General features: G+C 44.5%; 2 protein-coding genes across 2 annotated transcripts in view; one reads left to right on the top strand and one right to left on the bottom strand.

The window, feature by feature from the left end:
- Positions 1–5,850, top strand: part of LMAN2L (lectin, mannose binding 2 like) — a 35,732-nt gene extending 29,882 nt beyond the window's left edge. The window contains exons 8-9 of the mRNA XM_007959440.1: positions 5,238–5,357; positions 5,708–5,850. Of these exons, the coding sequence (XP_007957631.1) occupies positions 5,238–5,357; positions 5,708–5,850 (263 nt within the window). The remainder of the gene's footprint in view (positions 1–5,237; positions 5,358–5,707) is intronic.
- Positions 5,851–9,117: 3,267 nt separating this feature from the next.
- Positions 9,118–15,137, bottom strand: part of FER1L5 (fer-1 like family member 5) — a 99,743-nt gene continuing 93,723 nt past the window's right edge. Inside the window, 13 exon segments of the mRNA XM_042783474.1 lie at positions 9,118–9,174; positions 9,287–9,434; positions 9,722–9,831; positions 10,002–10,195; positions 10,270–10,369; positions 10,939–11,080; positions 11,282–11,374; positions 11,630–11,718; positions 12,995–13,134; positions 13,402–13,550; positions 13,756–13,926; positions 14,385–14,476; positions 14,677–14,838. Of these exon segments, the coding sequence (XP_042639408.1) occupies positions 9,118–9,174; positions 9,287–9,434; positions 9,722–9,831; positions 10,002–10,195; positions 10,270–10,369; positions 10,939–11,080; positions 11,282–11,374; positions 11,630–11,718; positions 12,995–13,134; positions 13,402–13,550; positions 13,756–13,926; positions 14,385–14,476; positions 14,677–14,838 (1,647 nt within the window).

The raw sequence follows: 15,137 nt of genomic DNA, 5'->3' as shown, positions 1-15,137 counted from the left end.
GTGGTAAATTGTGGTCAATGTCATGAGACAAAGTGTATGTGAACTGCTGTATGGAAAGTGAATTTGCTCTGTAAATTTTCACCCAAATCATAATTGAAAAAAAAAAAAAAAGGCTGTGCCCTCAGTCACTTTAAATATCCAAAATGGCTGCACCCTTGATCACTTTAAGTATTCAAAATGGCAGCCACTTGTAAACAGTCAAAATGGCTGTGCTCTCCAGACAGCGGAAAGTCAACAGCTCAGGTTTTCTCCCTACTTGCTGTTTCCCTTCCTAGTCACAGGCCACCAGCGCAGACATCCCTGTAGCCCTTGGTGACCAGGGCTGATTTTTAGGTAACTCTCAGGTCCCAACACTACTTGGAAATATTCAGGCTTTGGTCCCATCAGAGTAGCTGACAGTCCTCAGCTCCGACCATCTCTGTATTCACTGTTTTCATTCAGGTTTTTCCATTAATTGGTACCTAATCCACTTCTGTATAGTTCCTTTCAAAGCTTGTGGCTCCAGGATTATCTTCAGTATCCCTGTCCATTGGTTTTTGTTTTCTTTGTTGAAGAGGGTCTGTGTCGCTTGTCTCCTCCATCTTACCAGAAGTCCTTCCCTCAGTTTTTTGTTTATTTAATTCTTCAGCTATGACTCAGAAGAAGAGATGATTTATTATGCACATGTTATACTCAGTCACAACTAAGAACAGAACTGGACCAGAATGTCATAGGTCCAGGGCAAAGGATCAAAAGAGAATGATTTGATATGCCCAAGATGGGCCTCTGAGAGGTGTTCCCAGTTATACTGGTTCTCTAGTGCAGCTCTAACACATACTACAAATGGGTGGTTGTAACAAACAGTATTCTCTTACGAGTTAGGAGGCTAGAAGTCCGAGTTCAAAGTGCCAAGCTCTAGGAGCTAAGTGCAGGCCCCTCAACCTTGGGCTTCAGCTCTGCCTCTTATTCCCGGCTCACTGGAGCTAGAGGCATCTCTTCACTCAGGTAGCTGCTGGCTGCTGAGGCTGATGACCAGTAAAATGGCACAGTCCCAAGATTACCAAATAACATGGCAGGCCAATAGTTCAATTCCAGAGACAGTTCCAAGCTCTTCAGACAACATGGCAGGCTGCTGAATGACAACTCAGCTACATGCAGGGTCCAAGTGTGCCAAAAAGCTCCAGGGACCTTTCTCAATGCTGCTGCTTATATACTGGAAGCAGACCACATCCTTAAGATCAGCTACTCAGCTGCTCTAGTAGATTCCACCATGGAGTTGATAACCAGTCTCATCGTGGGGGATCACCACATCCAGCTGCCCAGTCACTCAAAACCAGGCCCAGCCAAGTTGACACACAACTTAACTACCACACTAGTGAATGAATGGTGATAGAAGTTCTAGATCCATTGAGATAGAAGTTCTAGAGAATAGCACGCAGTCAACTACTTGTACCAGTGTCCCCGGCCTTCAGCATACCATATTCCTGCTGCTGTGACTTTCTTGGAGGTACATGCTAGCATTTACTTGGACCTCTGCTCTTTCTTCCTTTGTGCTTAGCCTGTACATTCACTTCTTCCTCTACATGGCTCTCATAGTTCAGAAGTTTCTAACAAGATGGCCCTAAGGCAGAGCTGGCTTAGATTTCTAGTGATAGCACCTATGTTACTAAGTCTGTGTTTTCTGCAATATTTATTTATTTTTTATTGTGATTTGGGTGAAAATTTACAGACTGTGGAACAGACCATCAATTGCTCATATGCAAGTTCAAGTTGAAGCTGAAGACAATTAAAACAAGCCCATGAGAGCCAAAATATTACTTTCATTACATCCCATTTGAATTTAGAAACCACCTGGAGAATAGATTTGATACATGGGAATACCAATGACCAAAAACCAGATGAATTGTAGGATGACTTCAAGAACATCACACATGAAGAAAGCAAAGGGTCATTAAAAAAAACAGGAAAGGAAGAAAAGACCAAAATGTATGTCAGAAGAAACTCTGAAACTTGCTCTTGAACAGAAAGCAAATTGGTTAAAGCAAATGGGACAAAGGACAAGATAAAAGAGCTAAACAGATGATTTCACAGGATAGCATGAAAAAAACAAAGTCAGTTATTATAATGAAATGTACAAAGACCTGGAGTTAGAGAACCAAATGGGAAGAACACACTTGGCATTTCTCAAGCTGAAAGAACTGAAGAAAAAATTCAAGCCTCAAGTTGCAATATTGAAAGATTCCATGGGCAAAATATTGAATGATGCAGGAAACATCTAAAGAGGGAAGGAATACAGAGTCACTGTACCAAAAAGAATTGGTGGATGTTCATCCATTTCAAAAGGTGGCATATGATCAAGAACCAATGATATTGAAGGAAAAGTCAAAGCTGCACTGAAGGAATTGGTGAAAAACAAGGCTCCAGGACTTGACAGAATACCCATTGAGATTTTTCAACAAATGGATGCTGTGCTGAAGGCACTTACTCCTTTAGGTCAAGAAATTTGGAAGACAACCACCTAGCCAACCGACTGGAAGAGATCCATATTTGTACCCATTCCAAAGAAAGGTGATCCCACAGAATGTGGAAATTATCAAACAATAGCAGCAATATCACATGCAAGTAAAATTTTACTGAAGATAATTCAAAAACGGTTGCAGCAGTATGTGGACCAGGAACTTCCAGAAATGCAAGCTGGATTCAGTAGAGAATGTGGAACAAGGCAGTCATTGCTGATGTCAGATGGATCTTGGCTGAAAGCAGAGAATACCAGAAATTTGTTTACTTGTGTTTCATTGACTATGCAAAAGCATTCAATTGTGTGGATCATAACAAATTATGGATAACATTGAGGAGAATGGGAATTCCAGAGCACTTAATTGTGCTCATGAGGAAGCTGTGCATAGACCAGGAGGCTGTTGTTCAAACCGAGTGAGGGGATATTGCATTGTTATTTTTATTTATTTTTCCCATGGAATGAAATTTATTTTCCAGTTTTACCTAGCTAACATCTGTTCAGGTGCCATAGGCTGGTGGGGTTCTCTAGTGCTAGCCAGAGAAAACTACTGCATAGTTTAAAACCAGGAAGGAGAGTGCCAAGTTGTATCCTTTCTCTATATTTATTCAATTTATGTGCCGAGAAAATAATCTGAGAAGCTGGACTATATGAAGAAGAACACGGCATCAGGATTGGAGTACGACTCATTGACAATTTGTGGTATACATATGACACACGTTGCTTGCTGAAAGTGGAGATGACTTGAAGCATTTACTGATGAAGATTAAAGACTAGAGTCTATAGTGTGGATTATACCTCAACAAAAATGAAAATCCTCACAACTGTACCAATAAGCAGTATCACAATTAATGGAAAAAAGATTGAAATTGTCAAAGATCTCTTATAACTTGGTTCCACAGTTGACACCAATGGAAGCAGCAGTCAAGAAATCAGATGATACTGATTTCTTTGCTGAAGAGCAATGATGCTCTTTGAAGACTAAGGTGTGCCTGACCCAAGCCATGATATTTTCAGTAGCCTCATATGCAAGTGAAAGCTGGACATTGAATAAGGAAAACCAAAAAATTGATGCTTTTGAGTTGTGGTGCTGGTAAAGAATACTGAATGTACCATGGACTGCCAGAAGAACTAACAAATCTGTCGTGTAACAAGTGTAGCCGGAATGGTCCTTGGAAGGGAGAATGACCAGACTTCATCTCACCTACTTTGGCCATGTTATCAGAAGGGACCATTTCTTGGATAAGAATATCATGCTTGGTAAATTGGAGGGTAAGTAAAAAAGGGGAAGACCTTCAACGAGATGGATTGACACCGTGGCTACAACAGTAGGCTCAGGTAGAGCAAGGATTGTGAGGCTGGTGGAGGAGTGGGCAGTGTTTCGTTCGGTTGGACATAGGGTCACTGTGAGTCAGAGCTGACTCGACGGCAACAAAAAACAACAACAACTAGATTTAAACTTTAAACTCAGCCCTGACAGCTAAAATATTTTTTTAATTGAAGGTGAATCCAGCGTTTTCCTATCTGGAGATCTGCTAAAGATTTTAGCAGCCCAAGCAGCTGTGGTGCCATCCTAATAATAGAAATGACAAGAAATCCAGTTCATAATAACCAACTTAATAGAAGTGAGCACCCTGAGCACCCACATTTGTGGTCTTTTATTACCAAAAATTCCCACTAACAGGAACTACAGCCTCTTGGAAATAATGGCTAATGTTGTTGTTGTTGTTATGTGCCATCGAGTAGGACCCGACTCATAATGACCCCTCCTTGGGTTTTCGAGGCAGTATCACTACGGAAGTAGGATTGCCCAACCTTCCTTCCGAGGAGTGGCTGGTGGGTTTGAACCACCAGCCGTCTGGTTAGCAGGCAAGTGTCTTAGCCACTGTGCTACCAGAGCTCCCATAATGGCTAATACCTGGTCTAAAGTAGGAAATACACACAATAAGCCTGGACCTTCCCAGAAAAGCAAGGAAGATGTAAAAGAACTTCTTGTTTCATGTCAAAATGACTCTCAAAACACATTAATACCTTCCCACTGATTCAAAGATGAGTCAAATTGAGCATCAATAAGATAACCTCACTGTTTTGAAACAGTGTGTTTATAATGATACATATTTATAAATGTGCATTTATAATGGTATTTTTAATGAGAAGCCTAGTCCCTAATTCCTTGATCCTTTGTCTGGTAATTATTTGTGAGATTCAGGGTCACAGTTGCAAGGAGCTGCAAAGAAATGGTGTATTGTAAAAGGGAAGTTAATTCTATGCCAGTAAGTATGTTTTGTCCATGCTTCATTAAACATCTGCCATGAAACCTTTCCTGTCTCATGTGCATTGTTTTGACTAAGTAGAAGCTGTAGTATAACTGTGTCTCCTCTAACTGTGCTAATTTTACATATGATACAGGATTTAATTCTTGTAATAGAAGTATTATCTCTTAATTCCCAATCTTCCTTCTGAGGAGTGGCTGGTGGGTTTGAACTGCCAGCCTTCTGGTTAGCAGTCAAATGCCTTAGGCACTATGCTACCAGGGCTCCCATATTATATGGGTATTGCATGCTTATTGTAAAAACTTAAATACAGAAGGGTATAAGATATCCTCTGCTCCTTATCTTTATTTTTAAATAAGAAAACGAAGTTTCAGTTATTTTTTTCAAGGTCACTGCTAGTTAGCGTACCCTAAGATACCGACTCCAAGATACCTCTTTTTAAGTGGCTGGAGTAATCTTTTTTTCTCTAGATAATCATGATGTCATTTCCCTGAAGTTATTTGAGTTGACAGTGGAGAGAACCCCAGAAGAGGAGAAGCTGCATCGAGATGTGTTCTTGCCCTCGGTGGACAATATGAAGCTGCCTGAGAGTAAGCCCAGGGGAGCCTAGGAAATGGTGCTATGGTATAGGAGGAGGTTGGAGTGATGTGTGGGGTCTGAGATGGCTTTGCCCATAGCTTGCAGGGCTATCTCCTTTCTGTCTTCTCCTTGAAGAATATGGAGGGTTTGCACCTGCTTTTTCACTTTCCTTCATGTTACAGATGAACAGGAGTTAGGGCTGCTCAGTTTTAAATTGAAGCAGCTGGAAAGGAAAAGTCAGTCTAATCTCTGGCTCCCCAGAAAAAGTAGCCAAAAACTAGGGACTTAATAGTCTGTTGGTTCATACATCCCTGCTGGGTGGCTTCCCTGTTTCTAACTTGCTTCTCTCTTGCTTCCTCAGTGACAGCCCCACTGCCGCCCCTGAGTGGCTTGGCCCTCTTCCTCATTGTCTTTTTCTCCCTGGTATTTTCTGTGTTTGCCATTGTCATCGGTATCATACTCTACAACAAATGGCAGGAACAGAGTCGAAAGCGCTTCTACTGAGTCCTCTTGCTGCACCCTCTCTAAGACTGTCACCTATGAGATGTGCGAGGAGCAGGCATGCTGGCCTGGGTACGCAGCCTGGCGGGTCTTCTTCAGTCTCCAACAGCCAGTCAGGGACTGTGTTGTGTCACTGGAGCATTGAATGCAGGGACACTGCATTCCCATGGTCATCCATGGGACCCTCTAACTCTGGTTCAGAAAGCCCACCCACCCCAGGACAATGCTGCTGTGATGTGCCTTTCCCTGCAGTCCTTCCAGTGGTGATGCCTAAATCACACAAGAAGAATTTTATAGCCCAGGCTGCCTGTTGTTGAATTCAAGAGGACCCTTGTACTTCGTTTTTAAATCCTCAAAGACTAGAAAACTGATAATTTCTCATACCTTCCAGCCATCAGTTCATTGGTTTTTACTTTTTTGTCCAAGCCTCTATCCACCTGAGATGCTTTTCTTGGAAATATGGATGAAAATGTCTTCCCTGCCTCATTTTCCTCCCTCCCTCCCATTCATTGTCCTCTTTCAGTATGACCTGAGCTGGAAAAGACATTTGGATGCCTCTCAATGGAGGCAACTTACGTTTTGCTAACCTTCATTTTCTTAGGTGGGTGTAGGGAGAGAAGTTTGTGCTTTAGCTCACTGCTTAAGCCTTTGTTCTCTAGTGAATCTTGGGTCTGTTAGTATGTCCATGACCTTCCTAATCAGGTCTCTACAGGCCCTCAGTCAAGTTTGTTTGACAGTTGGTACACAAGGCAAGTGAAGCTTCTAAAACTTCATGGATTATCATGGGATTAACTGTGAAACTGACCAGCTCCAAGTTTTGACCCTGAAAGCAACATTTGCCATGTGGTCTGACCATATGAAGATGTTTCTGGACTTGCTGGAGCCTGCTTAGGTGCATGTTTTGTGCTTCTCACAATTTTTGGAAGCCCACTTTAAGTGTTACAAATATAAGGATGCTTTTTTCTTACAGCCTGGGCTTGGATATTCCCCAGAGAAGAAATGTGGCTTCTTTTCTTACTGGATAAGGAAAAGTTGCTGGTATCATGTTGCAAGTCTGGGAAGCTGTAGATCCTCATCATCTGTGCCTGAAAGAGTGTGTTGTTACTGAGCAACAGAGCCTGAGTGTCAAACTCTGTGTGTCAGTTCTTTTTCTGCTGCCTTATCTGACAAGGGGTCACATGCTGCTTACCTGTCTGCCCCATGATTAAGTTGACTTAAAGGGTAGCATCTCCCTGGAGGATGTGGAACTCTGAGGTACTCCTAGTCATGTACTTCTATAAACCTGTAGCTGTTGATTCCAACCCTAGTGACCCACCCAGTAGGACAGAGTAGAACTGTCCCATAGGGTTTCCAAGGCTGTAAATCTTTTTTTTTTTTAATATATATATGTATTTATTTGTTAACTCTTATTGTGATTTGGGTGAAAGTTTATAGAGAAAATTCATTTTCCATACAGCAGTTCATATGCATTTTGTTTCATGACACTGACTGTAGTTCCCCACGGTCTAACAGCTCTCTTCCCACTTCCTCCCCATAGTTACCTCTTCCCTGTGTCTTTCCCTCCCATGCACTGCCGCCCTTCTCCCTGTGCACTGTCCTGTTCTCTCACGATTGATCACTCCAAGGAGCGTATCTACTTGATGTAAATATTTACCCCATATGCAAGGCTGTAAATCTTTATGGAAGCAGACTGCCTCATCTTTCTCACACAGAGCAGCTGGTGGTTTTGAACTACCAACCTACTGCTTAAAAGCCCAGTGCTTAACCAGCGCACCATCAGGGCTCCTTCATATTTCTGTACACTAAGGGGAATTCTTAAAATGGCTGATGGGAGCAAACATGAGCTTCTGACTCATTGTCCTTCCTTTTAGAGGTGGGTTTTGGGAAAAGCCCAGAACTTTTTTCTAAATTGCAATCCCGTCAACCTTTGTTTTGTATTTTTCTGGGTTGGGAAAGCCTTCGGCCCATCCCAGAAGAAAAGGAAGGGCCACCTTGGTTGGGTATAGGTTTCTGGATTTTAGAGCCTTCTTATATCCTTCCCCATGTGTTGAATTAAGCATCATGGGCTGTAGTACTCTCCTGCATGTGGGATTAAAGTGGGGCCAAGACTGATGTCAATTTCCTTCCACCTTCTCCACAACAGCAGAGAAGCTCAGAGATGTCCGATGATAAACCATGACCTATAGCTTGGTGATAGACAAGATGTAACTGAAAAATCAAATGGCTGTTTATCTGTTTTTGAGTTCAAAAGAAGATTGTATGGACCTGTGTGGTGGGAGGACCTAGGTGAGTGCTTGAGATGGCCAAGACAGTGATAAAAGAGGAGGAGTTCTTATCAGACTGTGTTTTGAGAAAGAGATCAAGTCTGTGGGTTTTGTGTGATTTCAGCTTATCATCTCTTAGACATTTTTTAAAAAGGGGAGGGAACACATGAAATGCAGTCTCCACTTTGAGGATGTCCTCAAAATGTGTGGCAGACACATTTTGTTTTGTAGATGACTCAGTCTAGCATTGTATATCCTGCCCCAGCTTTTCCTTTTTATTCCAGAAACAAACAATGCCTCCCTTTATCAATACAGTTGAATATTGTTTTAGGCACCATAATCCCAGATTTGTATGAAAGGAGGGAGATGCCTGGTCCATCATGTGGTGGTTTTATGTTTGGACACTGTAAGCGAGAGCAGTGGCCTTGGCCATGATGTTTTACCACACTTGAGCCATTTCCCTCCTCTGTCAACCTATATCTGTTTTCCTCTGACTTCAGAGCCTTTTGGTGTGGAGGAGACCCTGAAGATTAGAGATGGTGCATAGAGATGACATTGCTGCCTGTCTTTGTGAGTCTTGTCTGAAAGGCTGGTGTTTTCAGCCTTTTATATTGTCTTCAAATCCCCAAATTACAAGGTGGCTCTCTGTTATGAAACTTGTTTATTTCAGTAGAAAATTACAACTCTGCCTTTCTTGTTAGAAGTGCTTTCTGAACCAAATAGCAAGAGTATCTTCAGCCCCTTGCATGTGTCCTAGAAGACAGAAACAAGGAACTGGTAGGAAGCTCAAGGGGAAGGCTGGTGGTAGGCAGAAGAAAAATTAGGCAAACATGGGTGATTTAGTCTTGGGAATGGAAAATCTAGAAAAAGATCTCTCAAGAGATTCATGAGTCCCTAGTTTTAACTCATGGTCTATTGTAATAATAAGCTGTAGCTTCAGATCCTGGGTGGTAAGGTTAGGAGAGTTGTTGCTGGTAGGTAGTGAAGTGATGTCATTGGTGGATATTTAATGCTGATCAGCTACTCGAACTCCAGGTTTAACCAAGCTCATGGCCAAATAGTTCTAGAGAGAACAAGTGACAGAATTAGACTGATGAGTAGTCTGAAGGCTCTTTCCCCAGAGTCATCCCAAGAGCCCCAGATCCTTTGTGTTTGTCCCTGTGGTTGTCACTCACCGGAGTTGAATAGATAAAGTTGAACAGCAGTGATAGTATAAACAATATAACAAAGATGGCTAGGATTTTGGAGCGGTTGTGTTTCCAGATAAAAAAACACATGTTTTGCAGAGGTAATTGCAGCCATCTGAAGACATTGTGGAGGCGTCTGTTCATGAGCAGGAGAGATGTCAGAGAATGGAGAGAAGAGACCAAGTTTATATAAAGTGATCCAGAGCCAAGAGCTTTCTTTTTTCACCTTCCCTTTGCTAGTCTCCCCACCTCCCAAGTCCGTTCTCTTCTGACTGTAACTTAGCATTAAGATGAGGTGGTAAGAAACAGTTATTCCTCTCTACTTGAAGGCTCACCAGGTCCTCAGACCATGTAAATGCTGAGCCTAGCAGCTCAGCTTTGTCAAGAAGGAAGAAAGACTTGGTGCTGTTGCCCAAATCTTACATGGGGGGTTGAAGTGTAGGGTATTGGTTGGGTTCTGACTGTCCTCGTCCAGCTGGCTTGAGTAAGGCCTCATCCTCTGTCAGCATCTCCAGAGTCATGTTCACTTTACCCTACAAATACAATAGTGGTGGGAGGCTAAGTGCAGATACCAGGAGCTAGAATAGTTTTAGGGCCTCTTCCCAGGATCCAGGAAGGAGATGGGATTTTAGGTAACGTCCCTGAAAGTCTGTTGGAGCCAGGTTACTTGGTATAGTCAATAAACGCCTTCCCCAATTCCTACCGACAAGCGCCATTTTCCATTATCGAGGACCTGGCAAGGCCACCAGCCAGTTAAAATCTTCTTCTTAAAGAGGGAGATGTGCTTGTGTTGGTGGAAATGGGGCCACTTGGGCTCTGTGTCCATCATCTTGAGGGAGCAGGCTTTGGCATTCCGGGCAGGCCAGGGCATGTCAGACAAATCCAGCTCTAGGACCCCTGGACCCAGAGAAAGGCTGTCAGCAAAAGGTGCTCTCTGGCCTGTGGCCACAGGCTCTATGCCAGAATCTCACCTAGAAAGTCATCATTGTATAACGTGTCATTGTCCCAGACTTGGATGATGAGCTGGGGTGGGAACTTCATTGATGTGGGATCCAAACTCCATATGTAGTCCTAGAGGATGACAGAGCATTTTGCTGACATCTTTTTTTTTTTTTAATGTGATTTGGGTAAAAGTTGACAGACCAAATTCATTTTCCATACAGCAGTTCATGCACATTTTTTTCATGACATTGACTGCAGTCCCCACAGTGTAACAGCTTTCTTCCCACTTCCTCCCTGTAGTTACCTCTGTGTCCTTTCTCATGCATTCCTGCCCTCTGAGCTATCTCCCTGTGCAAACACTACCTTTCTGTTCTCCCACGATTGATCACTCTAAGGAGTGTGTCTACCTGATGCAAATGTTCACCTTATATGCCTGTCTGTTGTTTGCCTGGAAGCCACTGGAGTGAGTTCAGTTCCAGACCTGAAGGGTAACTAGGTTACAGGCATCTCTTCTTTGGCATTTTTGTTGGATACCTTAATAGCTCACTACCTGGCAGTGATGGACTATCAAGGCATAGGGTTTCAGTCTGAGGACACATTTCACATGTTCTGGTACATCTTGCAAACCTCTGAAGGGTGGGGGAGGAGGAGCTCCTGGAGCTGGAAGCCGTTACCCTCCCTCCTTTTGGGCCTGTTACCTTCTGGCTCTGGACGCACATTTGCTCAGTTGCCAGATAGTCCATGGTGAAGATGAACCGCCAGTTGAAGTAACCTCTCCCAGTTGTGGAATGGTAGTGGATATCTGTCTTCTGCATGTCTTTTTCTAGCCCGAATAACCACCTGGGACCAAAGACCTGTCACCTGGGGTTGGTGTGTCTAGCCCCAATCCCCAAGCTGGATCCCTGTAGGAGGGACTGTCCAGTAGACTCCAGGTATTGGTGAAAGTGGAAGGTCGTCATCCCCAGGATTAGGAGGACCCAACAGGAGTGACAGAACTGGAGACCTGAGGGGCCTCTACTGGAGCCCTTATCCTCTCCTTACCCTTTGATGTAGATATCACTGGTCTTTTCACCGAAAAAACTGTCCTTCAGGTCCACGTTGGAAACTTGCCAGATAATGCAGCGCAGCTCATACCTGCAGCCACTGTGTTCTGAGGCTTTGCTAAAGAATAGCTCCCCAGCCATAGCATTGGTGAGGGAAGAGAGGCCTGCAAGGCTTTTCCGTGCTCACAAGTCTTACTGAATTGGGGGAATTCAAGGAAGAAAGCTCCCAGGATTCCCAATGGAGGAAAAGAGTTACTACTACTCAGTGTTTGGGAATACTAGTGTTTGGCATCCTGGGGAGGTTGGATTGTGAAACTTAGTGATTGGGAAGTGGACTGTCACTCACCTTTTTGGCTTTCGGGGGCTGATGTTGACTCGGGGGCCAGGAGGGCCAAGCTTCTTGGGGAAGATATCCACCCACATTTGCACCTTTCCCTAGAGCCAGGATGGATGAACTGGTTGGGTTTGCTATCCTCTGTTCTCAGCATGCTGTCCCCGGGGAGCCCTGGCCTGTGTTCCCAACACTGAGGAGCGGGGCAGAGAGGTATCTGTGAGGTAAAATAGGCTCCAGACAAGTCAGGTAACTGCTCACCAGCTTCCCCTTTTTTCTTGTTTTGATTGAAGGGATAGTGCAGGGATTGGGGTAGGGTATCATGGCTTTGAGGCTGATGGTTATGATGCTAAGAGTTCACTTATGACTAGAGTCTATCTAGAGGGTTAATGCCATGTCAGCTCATGCTAGACAGCCTGTTCATAGAGGGTTCCAGACTGGGGTTGGGCTTCCTTTATGAACCAGCTTGGTGGTTCTGAGTAAGAGTCAGCTAATCAGTCCATATTCCCAGGTCCTTGTATGTTGTATAACCACCAGCCAAGGATAATAAGATATCCACAAAGTACAGAGGTTTAAGAAAGAAGAGAGGATGAAAAAGGGGAAAGCACAGAACTACCAGTGTTAGTGAAAAGATAAATATATTCTTTCTTTCAAACTAGCTGACCTAATTTTATTCTTTTGAACATGACCCTGTTTGAGATAAGAGGTTTAACAAGAATGATTTTTTTTTAATTAAAAAATAATTTAAATAAATAAATAAATAAACCCAAGAACTTTGTATCTAAAATGGCAGTGTTAGTTTGAGAAATTTGGAGAATGAGATGGGCCATTATGGTGGCTGCAGGAGGGGTAACTAGGGTGTCTATAGAAAATTTTTTTCTTGTGTTTGGGATTCCCTGCAATGGAGACAACACAGCCTACAATAATCAAACAGAACCTGACCTGAGAGCTATCACCCTGCCTGCCCCTCAGGAGAAACTAAAGGAAATGACACATTAGCTGATAGGATTCCTTAGAGCTTTCCACAGCTGAAGGTCTCTGGTTTCTTGTGGATGACTTTTCCAGCTCTAAAGTTCTTTATTCTGTGAGTGACATCACTGGAGCTTCTTGCTAATTAGCATACACAAGATATACTTGTCTTATTCATGTGCATGTGCATACATGGGTGCTTGGCCTCTTCTTCCCCTCACATTGGGGACTATATGTCCTGGATGGATGGGAATCTATCTTAATAAGAGTAAGCTAACTAGATCCATCCAGATTCCCAAGTCATTTTATGTTGTGTAAACTCTACTTAAGGATATTAAGATATCCACAAAGTGTAGAAGTTTAAGACAGAAGATAGGGATGAAAACAGGAGTGTCTCCTCCAGTCTCGCACCTGGTCGATGCCTGGCTGGCTGTCACTGTACAGTGTGCGGGTCTCCAGGTGCTCGGGCACCAACCCTTGGGTGTGCAGGAGATGGAGTGCAAGGCGTTCCTTCTTGGATCCCAAGTCCTGAGCAGTAGGAGGCTTGGGCTCTGGATTGGAGGGGTGGGTGGAAGGAGGGGATCACAAAGTGGCTAGCCTTCCCTTCTCTCGGGTAGGCCTCCACCCTTTCTACCCTTGGTAGAACCATGGACATGGTTGCCCTTTGGATGAGTAAAGGAGAAAAGGAGAGTGGTACTCTCTGGCTCAGAAGGAATCTTTCTTTGCAACCCCCAACCCCCAGCTCTTCTGTTTTAGAGACCTCACTGGTTTCAGAGGTCTGTGTCTTGTGCTTTTTGGGAGTGTGCTGGGCATCTCACCAAAGCTTTGCAGCTTGAATTTTTTCCCATTGTAAAAAACAGTGTCATCTTCAGTATTGAACAGAGGTGGAGATACCCCTTTCAGCTTGGCAAGGCGTTCCAGGAGGTAGCTTGGGGGCACCTGATCCCGCCACCTAAAGGGCCCTGACCTATGGGGATGTGTGAGAAGAGGAGAGGGTGGTTTGAGTCCTGGAGAGCTTGAGCTACAGGATGACTAGAGGTGGAAGCAGGGGTGGTTGTAGAGCAGATCCAGGCCCTGGTTGCCCAACCCAGGATGCAGGCCTCTGAAAGAGCTATGGGTTCCCCCCTCCCCCCCTCCCCCATTCCATTGCTCTGGCTCAGGCCCACTCTCACTGGCAGTAGGATTTGGAGAGCCCGCAACGAGCTCCAAAGCCAGAGAGGAGTCGGTTTTCGAGGTCAATGACTGTAGTTCCAATCTTATCATCAGGTGAAAACAGATCAAAGTCATACAGCTGGATCTCTAGGTCCTTCTCCAGAGGGATGTTGCAGCTCAATTCAAACATCCTAGGGGTGAGGGAATTGGAGACTGCAGAGCCTGTGGCTGGAGGGGGACTTAGAGCTCTAGGCTCCCCCATGTTATTTACCTGCCTCCCTCTACCATCTCAATCCCATGGACCCATGTTCCACCCACTGGTTCAGTTATGGTGAATATGTAGATCAGGGGCATGAGGTAGGCTGTTGCCCACCAATAACCATCCTTTGGTTATGGCTGAAAATAAATTTTGATAGACATGGGCTATGGAACTCTGAGTTCTCTTCCCAGACAAAGAATTTGACAGAGTACACCTGGACCATCCATCCATTTATCTTCCATCTATGGAGCCCCTAGAGCGTGTAAAACAATATGCTGGGAACTGGAGACTAGAGAAGAATGCAAGTGTTCTTTGCCTTATAGTGCTTACTCTTGGCATCACATGAATAGGAGCAGAGAAGTGGGGTTGGGTGAGTTGGGGGAAGCTCACGTGCCAAAGATGGGATCCAGAGTGTTTGGCTGATACGTGTCTCGGTTGCCAACCTGTTTCTGCCCCAGTTTCAGGATCACATAAGGGTCGCACTGGGGATCACAGACAAAGGTGTGAGAAGAATAGGAAATGGATTGGATCTGAGAGGATGGGTGTGGGGCACAAATCTGCTACTTGGCACTCTGAGTGTCAGAAACCTGAAGGAGCTCCAGATTGGAGTTTGGAGCAAGATGTGGGAGGCTGGGTGGGGCTGCAGAAAGATGACAACTGTGGGGTTGGGCTGCTCCCTTACCAGACCATTGTAGTCCTGGGGCTGTAGGCTGAATGCTCGTACCACGTACACCCGCACCAAGCACTCCTGAGGGAAGCCTTCTTTCTCAGGCCAAGCCAAGAACTGGCGGGGGGGCTTGGTGGCCTTAGGATCCTCGGGAAATGGGTAGATGCGGAAAAGGCCCTGTGTGTGTGTGTGGTGGGGGAAGGTGTTGGAAGCCCATCCTGGCAGTGCTGGCTACCAGAGCAGGCCAGGCTTGTAGAACCCACCAAGTGGTGTCCCCGGTCCAGGCTGAGGAGAGTGGGTTATGTTAGGGTGGCAAGAACAAAAGGCTGCAAGGAGGGTAGTGGCAGATGCAGCAGAGGTCTTCTGCAGGGCCCACATGTTTTTTTTTAGGGGGTGGGGATGGGGTTGTTGGGCAAAAGAATTGCAATCAATAGATGAGTTCCCAGTTACTGCTGATTGTGAACTCTCATTTCACC

The sequence above is a fragment of the Orycteropus afer genome, unplaced genomic scaffold (assembly GCF_000298275.1).
Source record: "Orycteropus afer afer isolate SDZICR_OR568_19922 unplaced genomic scaffold, OryAfe1.0 scaffold00017, whole genome shotgun sequence".
Lineage (NCBI taxonomy): Eukaryota > Metazoa > Chordata > Mammalia > Tubulidentata > Orycteropodidae > Orycteropus > Orycteropus afer.
The sequence above is the reverse complement of the archived record's forward strand: the minus strand, read 5'-3'. Positions and strand labels throughout refer to the sequence as shown.